Genomic DNA, 13,969 nt, shown 5'->3' with positions numbered 1-13,969 from the left:
CCCCTGGGGTTTATGATCCAGTTCAGTACATTCCTCTGGGGTTTATGATCCGGTTCAGTACATTCCCCTGGGGTTTATGATCCGGTTCAGTACATTCCCTCAGAGTTTATGATCCGGTTCAGTACATTCCCTCAGGGTTTCTGATCCGGTTCAGTACATTCCCCTGGGGTTTATGATCCGGTTCAGTACATTCCCCCAGGGTTTAAAAACCCAACACTTTTCCGCTTCCCACCCCACCCCAAATCCTTCCTGTGTCAATATGGTTACAAAATCCCGAGATGTGGCACCTATTCACCGTACAGTGTGAAGTTATTTTCCAGAATTACCTTCTCCGTACCATTTAATGTTTTATATACCTCCACAAAATCACTTTTCAGGCACCTCCTCGCAGGTTTCTGACCCCTGATGCTAAGGATCAACCACATGGCTTTTCAGTGAGCTATACTCTTCTCCAAACCACATTTATTGCTTGAAGGTTGGTGTCTGTGCCCAGAGCTGGACAGTCTGACGGGAGCACTATATAGTTTGAGCGTGACTTCCCCTCCAGACTTGTATTCGACCATACAATTCAGCAATCTATAAGCTTCATTGATTGCAGCGGTCCTTTTCGTACAAACGTGAGAAAGAAGGGAACTTTTGGAATAGCAGGCAGGCTGCTATTTAAACTCGCTTCCTCAAACAGAGCTAAAATACAAGCTCAAATCAACAGATCACCACATAGTAAATAATCCTGCTATGCTGGCGACACTCCACAGGGAGCAAAGTCAGATACAAAGTCAGAAGCTTCATTCCCCCAGTTGTCACAGTCAGGGCAGGAAATTCTAAATGACGGCAATTATACTGATCTTAAAATAGTAGTTCATTCGCGATCACAAAATATGCTGTGCAACAGATCCCAGGATCCTTTGTGGAATCTGGAACTCTGCCACCTGAATCCCAGACTACAGGATAGTGTCAGTATGGGGAATCAGAAATTACCATTTAATTGCTGCAGGGCAAAAGTGGAAAATCGCTACTGGAATTATCTAGTTTGATTAGCCTAATGACTGGGGCTGGCTGTGTGACCCACTGCTGCTAAACACTCGGGTACAATGACCGTGTAGTCAATGTCTGCTTGAGGCTTAACAACAACAATTTGTATTTATAATAGCACCTTTAATATAGTGAAACGTCCCAAGGTGCTTCACAGGAGGGTTATGCGATAAAAATTTGACACCGGGCCACATAAATAGAAATTAGCGCGGGTAACCAAAAGCTTGGTCAAAGGTGTGTTTTAAGGAGCGTCTTGAAGGAAGAAAGCGGGGTAGAAAGGAGGAGAGGTTTAGGCAGGGCGTTCTAGAGCTTGGGGCCGAGGCAACAGAAGGCACGGCCACCAATGGTTGAGTGATTATAATCAGGGATGTTCAGGAGGGCAGAATTAGAGGAGCACAGACATCTCAGGGGGAGGTTGTGGGGCTATTGAGGCCACAACCTCTTGCTGCCTCTATGAATCATTCACTCCAGCCTCAAAATCAATTACCAGGGCTCTGTTTCATTTACAAAAAGTTTTGGAAAGGCAGGTAATCAACTGAAAAAGACGTTCAAAGTTTGTACTTTTTCCTTTTCGTCCCACTGATCTGTTTCTTAACTTTCTCTCTGGGATCAAGCACTCCATACAGTCAGCAAAGTGCTGTGAAAAGTTACTGAAAACATTTCTTCTCCATGCAGACTTTTAAACCTGGAGCCCTCCTGTCAAGAAGACCAAGAGTACAAGTCGGTCGGGAAATGTCTCTTCTGAAAGCAGCTGAGTGACAAAATGTGACTTGTGCCTCTAGGAACAGCGATATTAGGTGTGGCGTGCGACAACCACCAAGCATGCAGTACCTGTGTACTTCCAGGTCACGTCCTCGAGCTGCAGCTGACTATCTTTGGGCATATGCTGCTTGAGCCAAGACCAACAGTGCACCTGTTGGTCCGTGGGGGAGATGATAAAAAAACTGGGGAAAAAACAAACACACGTGTTAATTTCCAACACAATTTACTCCGCCATACAGCACACAAAGGACTCGACATTACTATGGAGACAAGTATCACACAACATCTTCATTGTTCAGCTCACTCTACTCCTCCACAACAATGAGAATTCCCTCAATTACCTCCGTCTCCAAGGATCTTTTATCTAAAGCCTCTCTTGTCATTTAAATGTTCAATCCCCGTGAATATCATTTTAAGCAAACCCCCTTACTATGTGTTTCATTCTGGTACAGTGCTTCCTCCGTTTGTGCAGATCAGTGACAAACAGGAAATCAAAATCATTTTTACTGCAACAAATTGCACAGAAGCTCTTTGCAAAAACAAAAAACAAAAACCAGTTGGTAGAATTCCAACAGGGCTGACAATAAATTAACTTACAAGAAAAATTTAATGTGACAACAAAGCCAAATATAATGAAACATTTAAAAAAATACACCAATATATTTTACTCCTTTTTGGAGAGAGGTTTCAACTCTCCTCAAACCAGTTCATTATCTCCATTACAGCGAGCCAAGTTCTATAATGGCAAACATCACCACTGTAAAGTCCTGACCCTGTAGTACAGACTTATATGAGGCACATGCTGAAGTCAAGGTCACTCTGGACCTGCACCTTTATTTCACAGCTCTCGAGTGCCACACTTGCCTGAGACCTGCCTTTACATACTTATGTGGAACAGGTATGCAGTGTCTCCTGCAAATGCAACCCTGGTGGTAAAGTATGCTTGTGGTTACAGGTCATCTCTAGTTACAGTCATATATAGCATGGTAAGATACAGTTATATACAGTAGTGTGAGATACATGACATCACCCTCCCCCAAGGTCTTATTGTCTTTATAGATTCAGTCTCAGGTGGTCTACGCTCTCGCATGGAGCGCCTTAGTTGTGGTTCAGTTGTTTGCCTTGGTGCCTGTTTTTCGTTTGGTGTGATTGCTGGTATCTCGCCTGGGCTGTCTGTTTCGTTCAGTATGATTGCTGGTATCTCACCTGGGCTGTTTGTTGGGACTGCCCTTTCCTCAGGTTGTTCCCTCTGTCCGTCCACCAAGTGTGGTGTGAGTTCCACATTGTAGTCTGCCTCTGGTTCTGCAGTGTTGTTGGTGAATCTACTTTTTACTTGGTCTACATGCCTCCGGCAGGTTTGGCCATTGTCCATTTGTACAACCAGTTACTGTCCTTGCCTGTTACTGTCCCAGCAAGCCATTTGGGACCCCTGCCATAGTTTAGCACAAACACTTTGTCCCCTATCTCATTGCACCTCCCCCTCGAATTTCGGTCACGGTACTCAGTTAGCTTCCGGCGCTTTGCCTCAACAATTTCATGCATGTCTGGGAGGATTAACGAGAGCCTAGTCTTTAAAGTCCATTTCATCAATAGTTGCGCGGGGGGAACCCCAGTCAACGAATGCGGACGAGATCTGTATGCCAGCAGCAGTTGCGACAGGCGGCTCTGCAGCGTGGGACCTTGGATTTTTAGCATGCCTTGTTTAACGATTTGCACTGCTCGCTCCATTGGAGGTCGGCTTGAACGGTGCCATGGTCAACTATAAAATCTTGACATTCTGCGCTGGTGAAGCACGGACCTTTATCACTGACCAATATGTCAGGAATTCCATGTGTTGCAAACATGGTTCTAAGGCTCTCCACAGTAGTGGAGATGGTGCTCAAGTTTAAAATGGTGCACTTGATCCACTTTGAAAATGCATTGATGACTACAAGGGACATTTTTCCCATGAATGGGCCCGCATAGTCTACATGCACCCGCGACCACGGTTTGGTAGGCCAGGGCCAGGGACTTGGGAGGGCCTCCCTGGGGGTATTACTGAGTTAGGCACAAATGGTGCACCGCTGGACGCAGAGCTCCAAGTCCGCGTCAATGCCAGGCCACCAGACGTGGGATCTGGCTGTGGCCTTCATAAGGACGATCCCCGGGTGCTCACGGTGGAGCTCCCGGACAAACGCCTCTCTGCCTCGCAAGGGCATAACTACTCGGCTGCCTCACATCAGGCAGTCTGCCTGTAGTGATAGTTCATGCATGCGCCTATGGAAAGGTTTGATCTCCTCGGGGCAGGCATCGCGAGCCTCTGCCCAGTCACCAGTTAAAACACATCTTTTGACTAAGGATAACGTGGGGTCGCTGGTCGTCCAGGCTCTGATTTGGCGAGCTGTCATGGGCGAACCTGTGGATTCAAAGGCATTGATTGCCATGACCATCTCTCAGTCCTGTTCATCAGACCCTTCCGTGGTCGCCGGGGTAGCCTGCTGAGCGCGTCGGCACAGTTGTCTGTGCCTGGTCTGTGCCTTATTGTGCAGTTGTAAGACGCCAGCATGAGTGCCCACTGCTGAATGCGCGCCGAGGCGTTGGCGTTTATTGCCTTGCTCTCAGATAGGAGGGACGTGAGGGGTTTGTGGTCGGTATCTAATGCGAACTTGGCTCCGAAAAAGGTATTGGTGCATCTTTTTGATACTGTACACGCACGCGAGCGCCTCCTTCTCTACCATACCGTATCCGCGCTCCACCCACCTGGCGGCACAAGCAACGGGCTGCATCATTGACGTGCTGTAAAACGCACCCGACCCCGGACGCTGACGCATCACACATAAGGACTAACATTTTACCTGGGTAAAAAAAGACTAAAACACCCTTGGAACATCGAAGGTTGCGGAAGGCACGTTCTTGGGCGTCCCCCCAAAACCAATCGCACCCCTTTCTGAGTAGCACGTGGTGAGGCTCCAGCAGCGTGCTCAGGTTCTGCATAAAGTTCCCAAAGTAATTGAGTAGCCCGAGAAAGGCGCGCAGTTCCGAGACATTCCTGGGCCTGGGTGCCAGACGAATTGCTTCACTTTTGGTATCTGTTGGGCGGATTCCATCAGCGGCAATCCTTCTGCCCAAAAATTCAACCTCGGGCGCGAGAAACAGACACTTGGATTTCTTAACTCTTAGGCCTACCCAATCCAATCGACTTAGTACCTCCTCCAAATTGCGGAGATGGGAGTCGATGTCCCTGCCCGTGATGAGTATGTCATCTTGAAACACAACCGTCCCCGGGATGGACTTGAGCAGACTCTCCATGTTGTGCTGGAATATAGCAGCTGCCGACCTGATGCCGAATGGGCATCGATTGTACATAAAAAGGCCTCAATGTGTGTTGATGGTGGCGAGTAGCTTAGGCTCTTCGGTCAGTTCTTGCGTCATAAACGCAGATGTGAGATCTAGTTTCGAGAAGAGTTTTCCTCCAGCCAATGTGGCAAATAGGTCCTCTGCTCTGGGCAGCGAGTATTGGTCCTGTAGGGAGACTCTGTTTATGGTAGACTTGTAATCCCCACAGATTTGTACGGATCCATCAGGCTTCATGACGGGGACGATGGGACTTGCCCAGTCACTAAATTCCACGGGTGAGATAATGCCCTCCCGCAGAAGCCGGTCCAGTTCGTGTTCAATCTTTTCCCTCATCACACAAGGCACAGCTCTAGCCTTGTGATGGACCAGTCTGGCATTCTGTGTGATGTAGATTTTAACTTTAGCCCGTTTGAAGGTGCCCACACCTGGCTGAAAGAGATGTTCAAAACGACTTAGAACTGTTGAGCAGGAGGTCCGTTCCTCTGACGACATGGCGTGAACATCATCTCATTTCCAATTTAGTTTAGGCCAGCCAGCTTCTCCCCAACAGTGCTGGGAGATCTCCGGGGACAATCCACAAGGGAAGTCAGTTCACCGTCCCTTTGTGTGTGACTGAGAGCATGGCGCTGCCAAGGACTGGGACGATTTCTTTGGTATAGGTCCTTAGTTTGGTGTCGATCCTTGTGAGTTTTGGTCTGTTGCTTTTGTGCGGCCACAGCTGTTCAAATTGTTGGATGCTCATGAGAGATTGACTAGCTCCCGTGTCCAGTTCCATGTTGACGGGTATCCCGTTGAGTAGGACCCTCATCATTATTGGATGCGTCTTCTTCTAAGAACAGTGGACATTGATCGTATTGACCCGCTGTATCTCAGTGTCCCAGGCACTGTCCCCACCATCTTCTGGTCCGCTTTCCGACCCTTCCGATTCATATACCAGCCGAGCTGCTGCTTTTCTGCACATGCGAAACAGATGCCCTGTATAGTTGCAGTTTCTGCAAACAGCATGCTGAAATCGACACCCCCTTGTTGAGTGCCTTCTCCCACATCTCCAGCACAGGCCGCTTCCATTGTTTCCAAAGAATGAGCTGCGTCTGGCTGATCTCTCGAGCTTCTCTCAGTCTGTAGTTGATTGCTCGCATTGTGGGTTGATGAGGTGTGAACGGCCATTCATGTGGCCCTTGATGGCTTCTGGTGTCACTGCCTGCTGTTGAAGGCCTGCTCTCCTGCCTTTGTCTGTGTGTGGGGGTAGTGGCTTGTTTCACGCTGTGAACCCCTTGTTCCGAAGTTTCGTTAGTTGTCGTACCTGCAGTATAGATCAACCTCGTTTCTTCTTCTCCTGCCAAGAATGTCTGTGCGACCAGTGCTGCTGCCTCTAGTGTCAAGTTCTTGGTCTCTATAAGCTTTCAGAATATGCCTGCGTGGCCTATTCCTTCAATAAAAAACTCTCTCAGTACTTCTCTCCTTAGTTCATCGGAGAACTCACATAAACTAGCCAGCCTCCGAAGTTCCACCACAAAGTCAGGTATGCTCTGGCCCACACAGCGTCTGTAGTTGTAGAACCTGTGTCTGGCCATGTGCAGGCTGCTCGCTGGCTTCAGGTGGTCTCTTACCAGTGTGCTCAACTCCTCAAACGACTTGCTTGCTGGTTTCTTGGGTGCCAGCAGGTCCTTCATTAAGGCGTATGTTTTCGAGCCACAGCTGGTCAAGAGATGGACTCTTCTCTTGTCTGCCTTATCGTCGCCCAACCAGTCTTTGGTTACAAAGCTTTGCTGGAGCCTTTCTATAAAGTCCTCCCAATTGTCTCCAGCATTATATTTATCATCTGAGCCGTTGGTAGCCATTCTGTGATCCCGTAACTCGTCGCCACCATAAAGTCCTGACCCTGCAGTACAGACTTACACGAGACACATGCTGAAGTCAAGGTCACTCTGGACCTGCACCTTTATTTCACAGCTCTCGAGTGCCACACTTGCCTGAGACCGGCCTTTAAATACCTGTGTGGAACAGGTATGCAATGTCTCCGCAAGTGCACCCCTGGTGGTAAAGTATGCTTGTGGTTACAGGTCATATCTAGTTACAGTCATGTATAGCATGGTAAGATACAGTTATATACAGTAGTGTGAGATACATGACAACCACGTAACGCACTGGAGTGTGATAAAGTGGCAAAACAAACGTGAAGGCGCCAGCAATAGTTCAATTTTGTCTCCGCAGACTTTGCCGTTCAGCAGGGCAAGCCGTGCCGGGTGGCATTAGGCAGGCTCTGCTGAAAGTGCACAGTGAATCGTGAGGACCCAACAGCCTTTGGACATGTGTTAAGCAAGTACACACATCATTCTAACATGTGGTTGATCTCTTAAAAGCAACTGGACCTAATCGAGCAAACCAGGGCGAATTTCCCACCATGTGCATCGAGTGTCCTGTGCCAACAATTTATTTCCCAAATCAAACAGTGAAACAGTCACACTTTCTGTTGAGCATTCCTTCAATAAAGACTGTTGCAGCCGCTATATGAAAAGGAAGCTGTGACAATGATATTCCAATTGCGGGTTTGAATTTACAATGTGCGTATCCCTGCGCGAGGAGCTTTAGTGGCCTCCAGACACGCGAACAAGTACCTGCGTTTGTTGAGTCGCACTACACTGCAGTCGTTCTGGTAGCCGCCCCGTTCATTCAGCATTCCCGTGTGCACGATGTGCCCCACAGGAACGTCCAAGTCATTGGAGCAGAGGTGCTGCAGTATCTCGAGTGCCTGGCCACCTGAGGACTGGAGTAGACAGTCTGATCATCATACACATGCACACACTGGAGAACAAACTGATTTCCAGTTTTTAAGCAGATTTTCATGGATAAATTCCCAAATGTTTTAATTATGCAGAATCTGATCTCTGTCTTAAAACAGTCAGACTTGCCAACTCACGCTATCTTCTCATAATTTTCAGACCTGTGTGATTGTCCTGACCAACATTCGACCCTCAACCACCAGCTGCACAAAGAGATTAGCTGCGGTCTCCTCTACATCACAGCAATGTGGTTGCCTCTCAACTGACCTCTGAAATGGTGGCTCACCACCATTAGGGATGGGCAATAAATGTTGACCTTGTCAGCGACGCCCACATCCCAGGAATGAATAAATTAAAAACACATCAGGAAGATTAACTGGTACCTTGTGTTGTGAGATCTTGCTGTTCACAAAATGGTCTCCGCTTTTATCCACATTACAGTCACTTCTGCTGAGACATGGTAAGGTGCTAAAGAAATGCAAGATATGCTTTCTCAGTCATGAGACTTGGATCTGCGTACTGTCAGCTGCACATGTGGATGGTGTCTGGTATAATCTGAAGAGGTCGCTCCAGTACACCAAAAACAATATATCGGTATAACCTAAATAAAGCCGTTGTATAGCAGTAAACAGGATTACATGAAAAGGTACACAAAGACTTTAACTTAGATTTTTTCATCAGAGTGAATTTTCATCTCTTGAATTCTTGCCTGGATTTAATCTTTTAAAAAAGATTGATGATGAAGAACTTCAAATTCCACTCCGTGTCACTTAGGCAAATCTAGCTACCAAACGGGACATAATCAGAGGAAGGGGAAGTGGATGAATCAAGAAATGACAGGCCAGTTCGTCTTACCTCTGCTGCTGGCAAATTTCTAAAAAATCTTTTTTATGAGATGAAATGAGTGAACACTGAGAAAGGCTAATCAGGGATGGCCAGCACGGAGTTGTGAAGGGCAGGTTGTGTTTGAGCAAGTTAATTGAATTTTTCAAGAAAATCCCAGAGTGTATAGATTAAAAGGAATGTGACGGATGGTGTACAGGTGGATTTTCATAAGGCATTTGATAAGTTCCCACCTTAGGATTATGTAAGGCTTGTGAGTATTAAAGGGAATGTAGCTGCACAGATTAAACAGTCTTATCCTAAATAAATCACTGACTAGCCAAAAATGTGGCTACGATGACATTGTTGAAGTCACATGCACTAATTTTAGAATTAGCCTGAGGTACAGTCACACATACAGATAAATGTACTTCACCTGTATTTAATATCCACCACCATTCAATAATCAAAGTAAAACACTCATCGATCAAAAATCACTCACACTCTGCTTTTCATGTTACCATTTTGCCAAACTCACAAAAAGGAGAGAATAAACATGCACACACTATGCGAATATGAGTATTGAGATCATATGATTAACTGTGTCTATTCCTCATTTTTTATTTATCACAAATGCAATCAGCCACGTCTGGATTCCCAATTAGCCACAGGTGGCTAATGGCTAATGTATTGAACAACACTGGATTAAAAGATGGATGAAGGCACAGAAAGCAGAGTGAGAGTCTAAAGGGAGTTTTCAGATTGGTGAGATATGGGCAGTGCTGTGTGGCAAGGACTTCCCCCTGGGATCTCTCTCGTTTCCATTTATCTAAATGATTTTGACATAGGCACAAGAGGAATATTATCTGCTAAGGATATCAGATTAGGGGGTATGTCAAACTGAGGAGACTGCAGTCTGACATATAGTTCAGTAGAGTGACCGGCGGTTTGCAGATGCAGTTCAACTTTACAAAAAAAATCAATGAAAAGAAAGTTACCATAAACAGCAAGGTCCTCAACAGAATGAAGGAAGAGATCTAGGGATGTAGATGTATAGACAACCCAAAACCGATCTGTCAAGAAACCTCTTGACAGATCCACCTACTCCGAAGGTAAAGGGCCTCCGCGGGTGGAGAGTTGGGTTATTTGCCCAACTCCTGCCCAATGAATGCCCTTCAGATTATTTCGACTGATACGCTGATAAAAGCAGGCTAAGACTTTTAAAGTACAGAAAAATAAATTTTTAAAAAATAATTTAAACATTTAAAATCCTGTTAAATAAGGTAAGTTTATTTTTTAGACCCTTTAAAATATGTAAATTTTTTTTTAATTAAATTTTGTTTTCAGTAATTAATTAAATTCCATCTTGATTAATTTGAAATGTGAGATTTTTTTTCATTTATTTTCAGTGTTTGCGTGCTTTGGGTGGTATTCCCATTCATACTTATGATGGTTCTGTATATAGGGAACCACCATAAGTATGAATGGGGATCCCCCGACTCTGATAGGTTGGGCCAGCCCACGTGATCCAAGTGATGCGTACAAAGTCCATACGCTGCTGGGATGCGTGAGCCTCTATGCAGGCCTTCGCGTAGAGGCCCAGGACCACAAATTTCCGAACCTCCGGGACCATCAGGTACTTTCGTAGAAATGTTTGCGGTCAGACATTCGCAAGCATCTGATCGCAAATTCTAGATCATTGTTTAGGCCCACTGGAATACTGTGACCAGTTTCAAGTATCCCATTGTAGGGAGGATATCAGAACCATGGAAAAGGTACAATAAAGGTTTAATAGAACAAAACCTTGATTGAGAGTTTGTAGCTATGAATGAAAAATGGGGCTTTTTTTCACTGCAACAATATAGGTTAAGATGGGATCTAATGGAGATTTTCAGAATTCTGAAAGGTTTTGAGAGAGTAAATAGGGAAAGATTGTTTTCTCATTAGTGAATCTGTAAAAGGGGCATAAATTCAGTGTTATTTAGCAGGGTTTTCACACAGGGTTTTAGAATATGAAATGATTTAGCACAAGTGGCTATTGAGGCAGACACAATATAATTTAAAAGGAACTGAATAAGTATTTGAAAATAAAGAATATTAAAAAAATATGGGAAAGGACAAGGAAATAGGATTAGATTCCTCCAGTTAAGGAACCTGAACAAGCACAGGCTTGATGGGCCAAATGGCCACCTTCTGAGCTGTAATTTCTCAGATTCTAGGTCCTGGAACCCCAGTCACTTCCCACTTTGTGCATCGTACAAGGACACCATGCCTCTCGACTGTCTTCACCACGGAGTACGCACATATAGCTCTATACTTTTTTCCCCTTCAATTCTCTTTTGAATGTTACTATTGAATCTGCTTCCACCACCCTTTCAGGCAGTGCATTCTGGATCACAACAACTCGCTGTGTAAAAAAATGTTTCCTCATGTCGCCTCTGGTTCTTTTGCCAATGACCTTAAAACGGTGTCCACAGGATACTGGCCCTTCTGGCACTGGAAAAAATTTTCCTTATTTATTCTATCAAAACCATTCATGATTTTCAACACCTCTATCAAATGTCCTCTTGACCTTCTCTGCTCTAAGGAGAACAATCCCAGCTGCTCCAATCACTCTACATAACTGGAGTCCCGTGTCCATGGTACCATTCTAATAAATCTTTTCTGAACCCTCTCCAAGGCCTTGACATCCTTCCTAAAGTGTGGTGCCCAGAATTGAACATAATATTCCAGATGAAGCCTAACCAGTGTTTTAAAAAGGTTTAACATAACTTCCTTGTTTTTGTACTCTATTCCTCGATTAATAAAGCCAAGGGTCCCATTTGCTTTTTTTTTTCAAAAGCAGCTTTCTCAACTTGTCCTGCCACCTACAATTATGTACATACACCCCCAGGTCTCTCTGTTCCTGCACTCCTTTTTAAATTGTCGCATTTAGTTTATATTGCCTCTCCTCATTCTTCCTACCAAAATGCATCAAGTTCACACTTCTCTGCATTAAATTTCACTTTCCATGTGTCTGCCCATTTCACCAGTCTGTCTATGTTCTCCTGAAGTGTGTTACTATCCTCCTCATTGTTTACTACATTTCGGAGTTTCGTATCATCTGCAAACTTTGAAATTATGTCCTGTATACCCAAGTCCAGGTCATTAACATACATCAAAAAAAGAGCAGTGGTCCTAATACCGACAGCTAGGGGGCACCACTGTACACGTCCCTCCAGTCTGAAAAGCAACCGTTCACCACTACTTTCTGTCTTCTGTCACTTAGCCAATTTTGTATCCATGCTGCCAATGTGCCCTGCATCACATGGGCTTTAATTTTGCTAAAAGGCCTATTATGTGGTACTTTGTCAAAACGCACTACCCTCATCAACCCTCTCCGTTACTTCCTCAAAAGAACTCAGTCAAACACTATTTTTCTTTAATAAAGCCATGCTGACTTTCATTTATGAGCCCATACTTTTCCAAATCCCAATTAATTCTGTCCCGGATTATTGTCTCTGAACGTATCCCCTCCACTGAGGTTAGGCTGACAGGCCTGTAGTTGCTGGGTTCATCACCTCTTCCCCTTTTTTTTTTAAAAACAGGGATGCAACATTTGCAATGCTCCAGTCCTCTGGCACCACCCCAATATCCAAGGAGAATTGGAAGATTGTGGCCAGAGCCTTCGCAGTTTCCACCCTTATATCCTTCACTCGCTGGCATTGCATTTGTTTATAAACCATTTCATATTTTCACCCATTTTCTTCAAGAAGCAAATTTTAAAGTGAATCCTAAATCAACTACTAAATTGCTTTTCACCAAACATTCTTGGACGTGTGTGATTTCCTGAAATCTTTCAATTTATGTCAGCTTCATAACATTTGGCACCGTGCACATTTTCAGCTGCAGAAAGGCAAAGTAATTCATGAGATTGCAATTTTTGCACCTTTCCATTGCTTCAGTGATTGCCAGGCACCAAGTTCCTGATTCCCATAACCTTCTCCTTTTCTCCTCCCCTCGATCTCAGTGACCACTTTGATGGATTTAAACCACAAAGTACGAGCGAATCGCTCGAGGTCTCAATGGCGATGGAAACAACGGTAAGGGATCTACAGTGCTGGATTGAAACTTCCAGCTGCTTGGGATTTCACGTTCGAATTCCCAGGCCTGCTGAGTTAGTTACACTGTCCTGTTGTAATTTTTCAGCTACTAATATTTTTAAGCCTGTAAGATATTTTTGAGGACTCCCATCAGTTTTAATCAATTGCAGCACACACTCCTGCTTTAGCAGAAACTTACACTGAGTTCAAACTTGGTGAAAGACGACATGTCAATGACACAAACAGCCTCCTTGCAGCATGTGACCTCTGCTCCTACGATGTCAAACCAATCAGGTTTGTAGAAGGTCTTACTCTGGTCTAATTCCAACAAATCTAGAATACAATAGGAAGAAGTTCAGAGGCTGAGATTACTGACCGATGTGGGACACACAAGAGAAGGTGCAGAGACTGCAGACTGGTGTGGGACAGACAAGGAAAAGTAATTCAGTGATTGATATTTCAGACCGATGTGAGACAGACAACAGGAGAAGGTGCAGAGATTACTGACGGATGTGCGCCAGACAACAGGAAAAGACACAGAGACTGAGACTACAGACTGATGTGGGACACCAGAGCCATGTTGCTCGGACTGGCAAAGGATTGGAAGTGATGTACCCTAGGGGTCAATGCTGGGTCCATTTTTGTTCTCAGTATATAGATGATACACTTGGGTATAGGCAGGATCACCGTGATATTTTCTGACAAGATAAAAATAGGTTTGGCAAACAGCGAGGAGAACTATAAAAGACTGGAAACGGTCTTCCTTGGTCTAATTCCAGCAAATCTGGGAATACAATAGGAAGTAGTTCAAAGAATGAGATTTCAGAGAGATGTGGAATAGAAAAGAAGAGAAAGCTCAGAAGCAGGATAGCCGAATGGGCAATCAGGTGGCAGATGCAATTTAATGTAGATTAACACAGGTAATGCATTTTGGTAGAAAACGAGGAAAAATACTGAGGTGGATTAACAGAGACCAGGGGTTCAAGAACACAATTCCTAAAAAGTGCGAGTGTAGCTACAAAAAAGCCGAAGAAAAAGGCCAGCAGTATAGTGGGTTTTATAAATAAGGGAATAGAGTAGAAGAGTAAAGAAGTAATGATAAACGTGGAAATCATTGATTAGACCACATTATAGAAAAGACATTAAACCCAT

The 13,969-nt window shown here is 44.8% G+C and overlaps 1 protein-coding gene across 1 annotated transcript in view; it reads right to left on the bottom strand.

Annotated features, from left to right (window-relative positions):
* pdpr (pyruvate dehydrogenase phosphatase regulatory subunit) overlaps window positions 1-13,969 on the bottom strand; it is a 68,725-nt gene that overhangs the window by 21,383 nt on the left and 33,373 nt on the right. Inside the window, exons 12-14 of the mRNA XM_070897851.1 lie at window positions 13,017-13,150; window positions 7,749-7,897; window positions 1,864-1,976 (exon numbers count right to left, since the gene is read on the bottom strand). Coding sequence (XP_070753952.1) covers window positions 1,864-1,976; window positions 7,749-7,897; window positions 13,017-13,150 — 396 coding nt within the window. The remainder of the gene's footprint in view (window positions 1-1,863; window positions 1,977-7,748; window positions 7,898-13,016; window positions 13,151-13,969) is intronic.

This window comes from Pristiophorus japonicus, chromosome 13 (genome assembly GCF_044704955.1).
Source record: "Pristiophorus japonicus isolate sPriJap1 chromosome 13, sPriJap1.hap1, whole genome shotgun sequence".
In the NCBI taxonomy this organism is placed as follows: domain Eukaryota; kingdom Metazoa; phylum Chordata; class Chondrichthyes; family Pristiophoridae; genus Pristiophorus; species Pristiophorus japonicus.
Note: the sequence above shows the minus strand (reverse complement) of the source record. Positions and strands in the feature narration are given on the sequence as shown.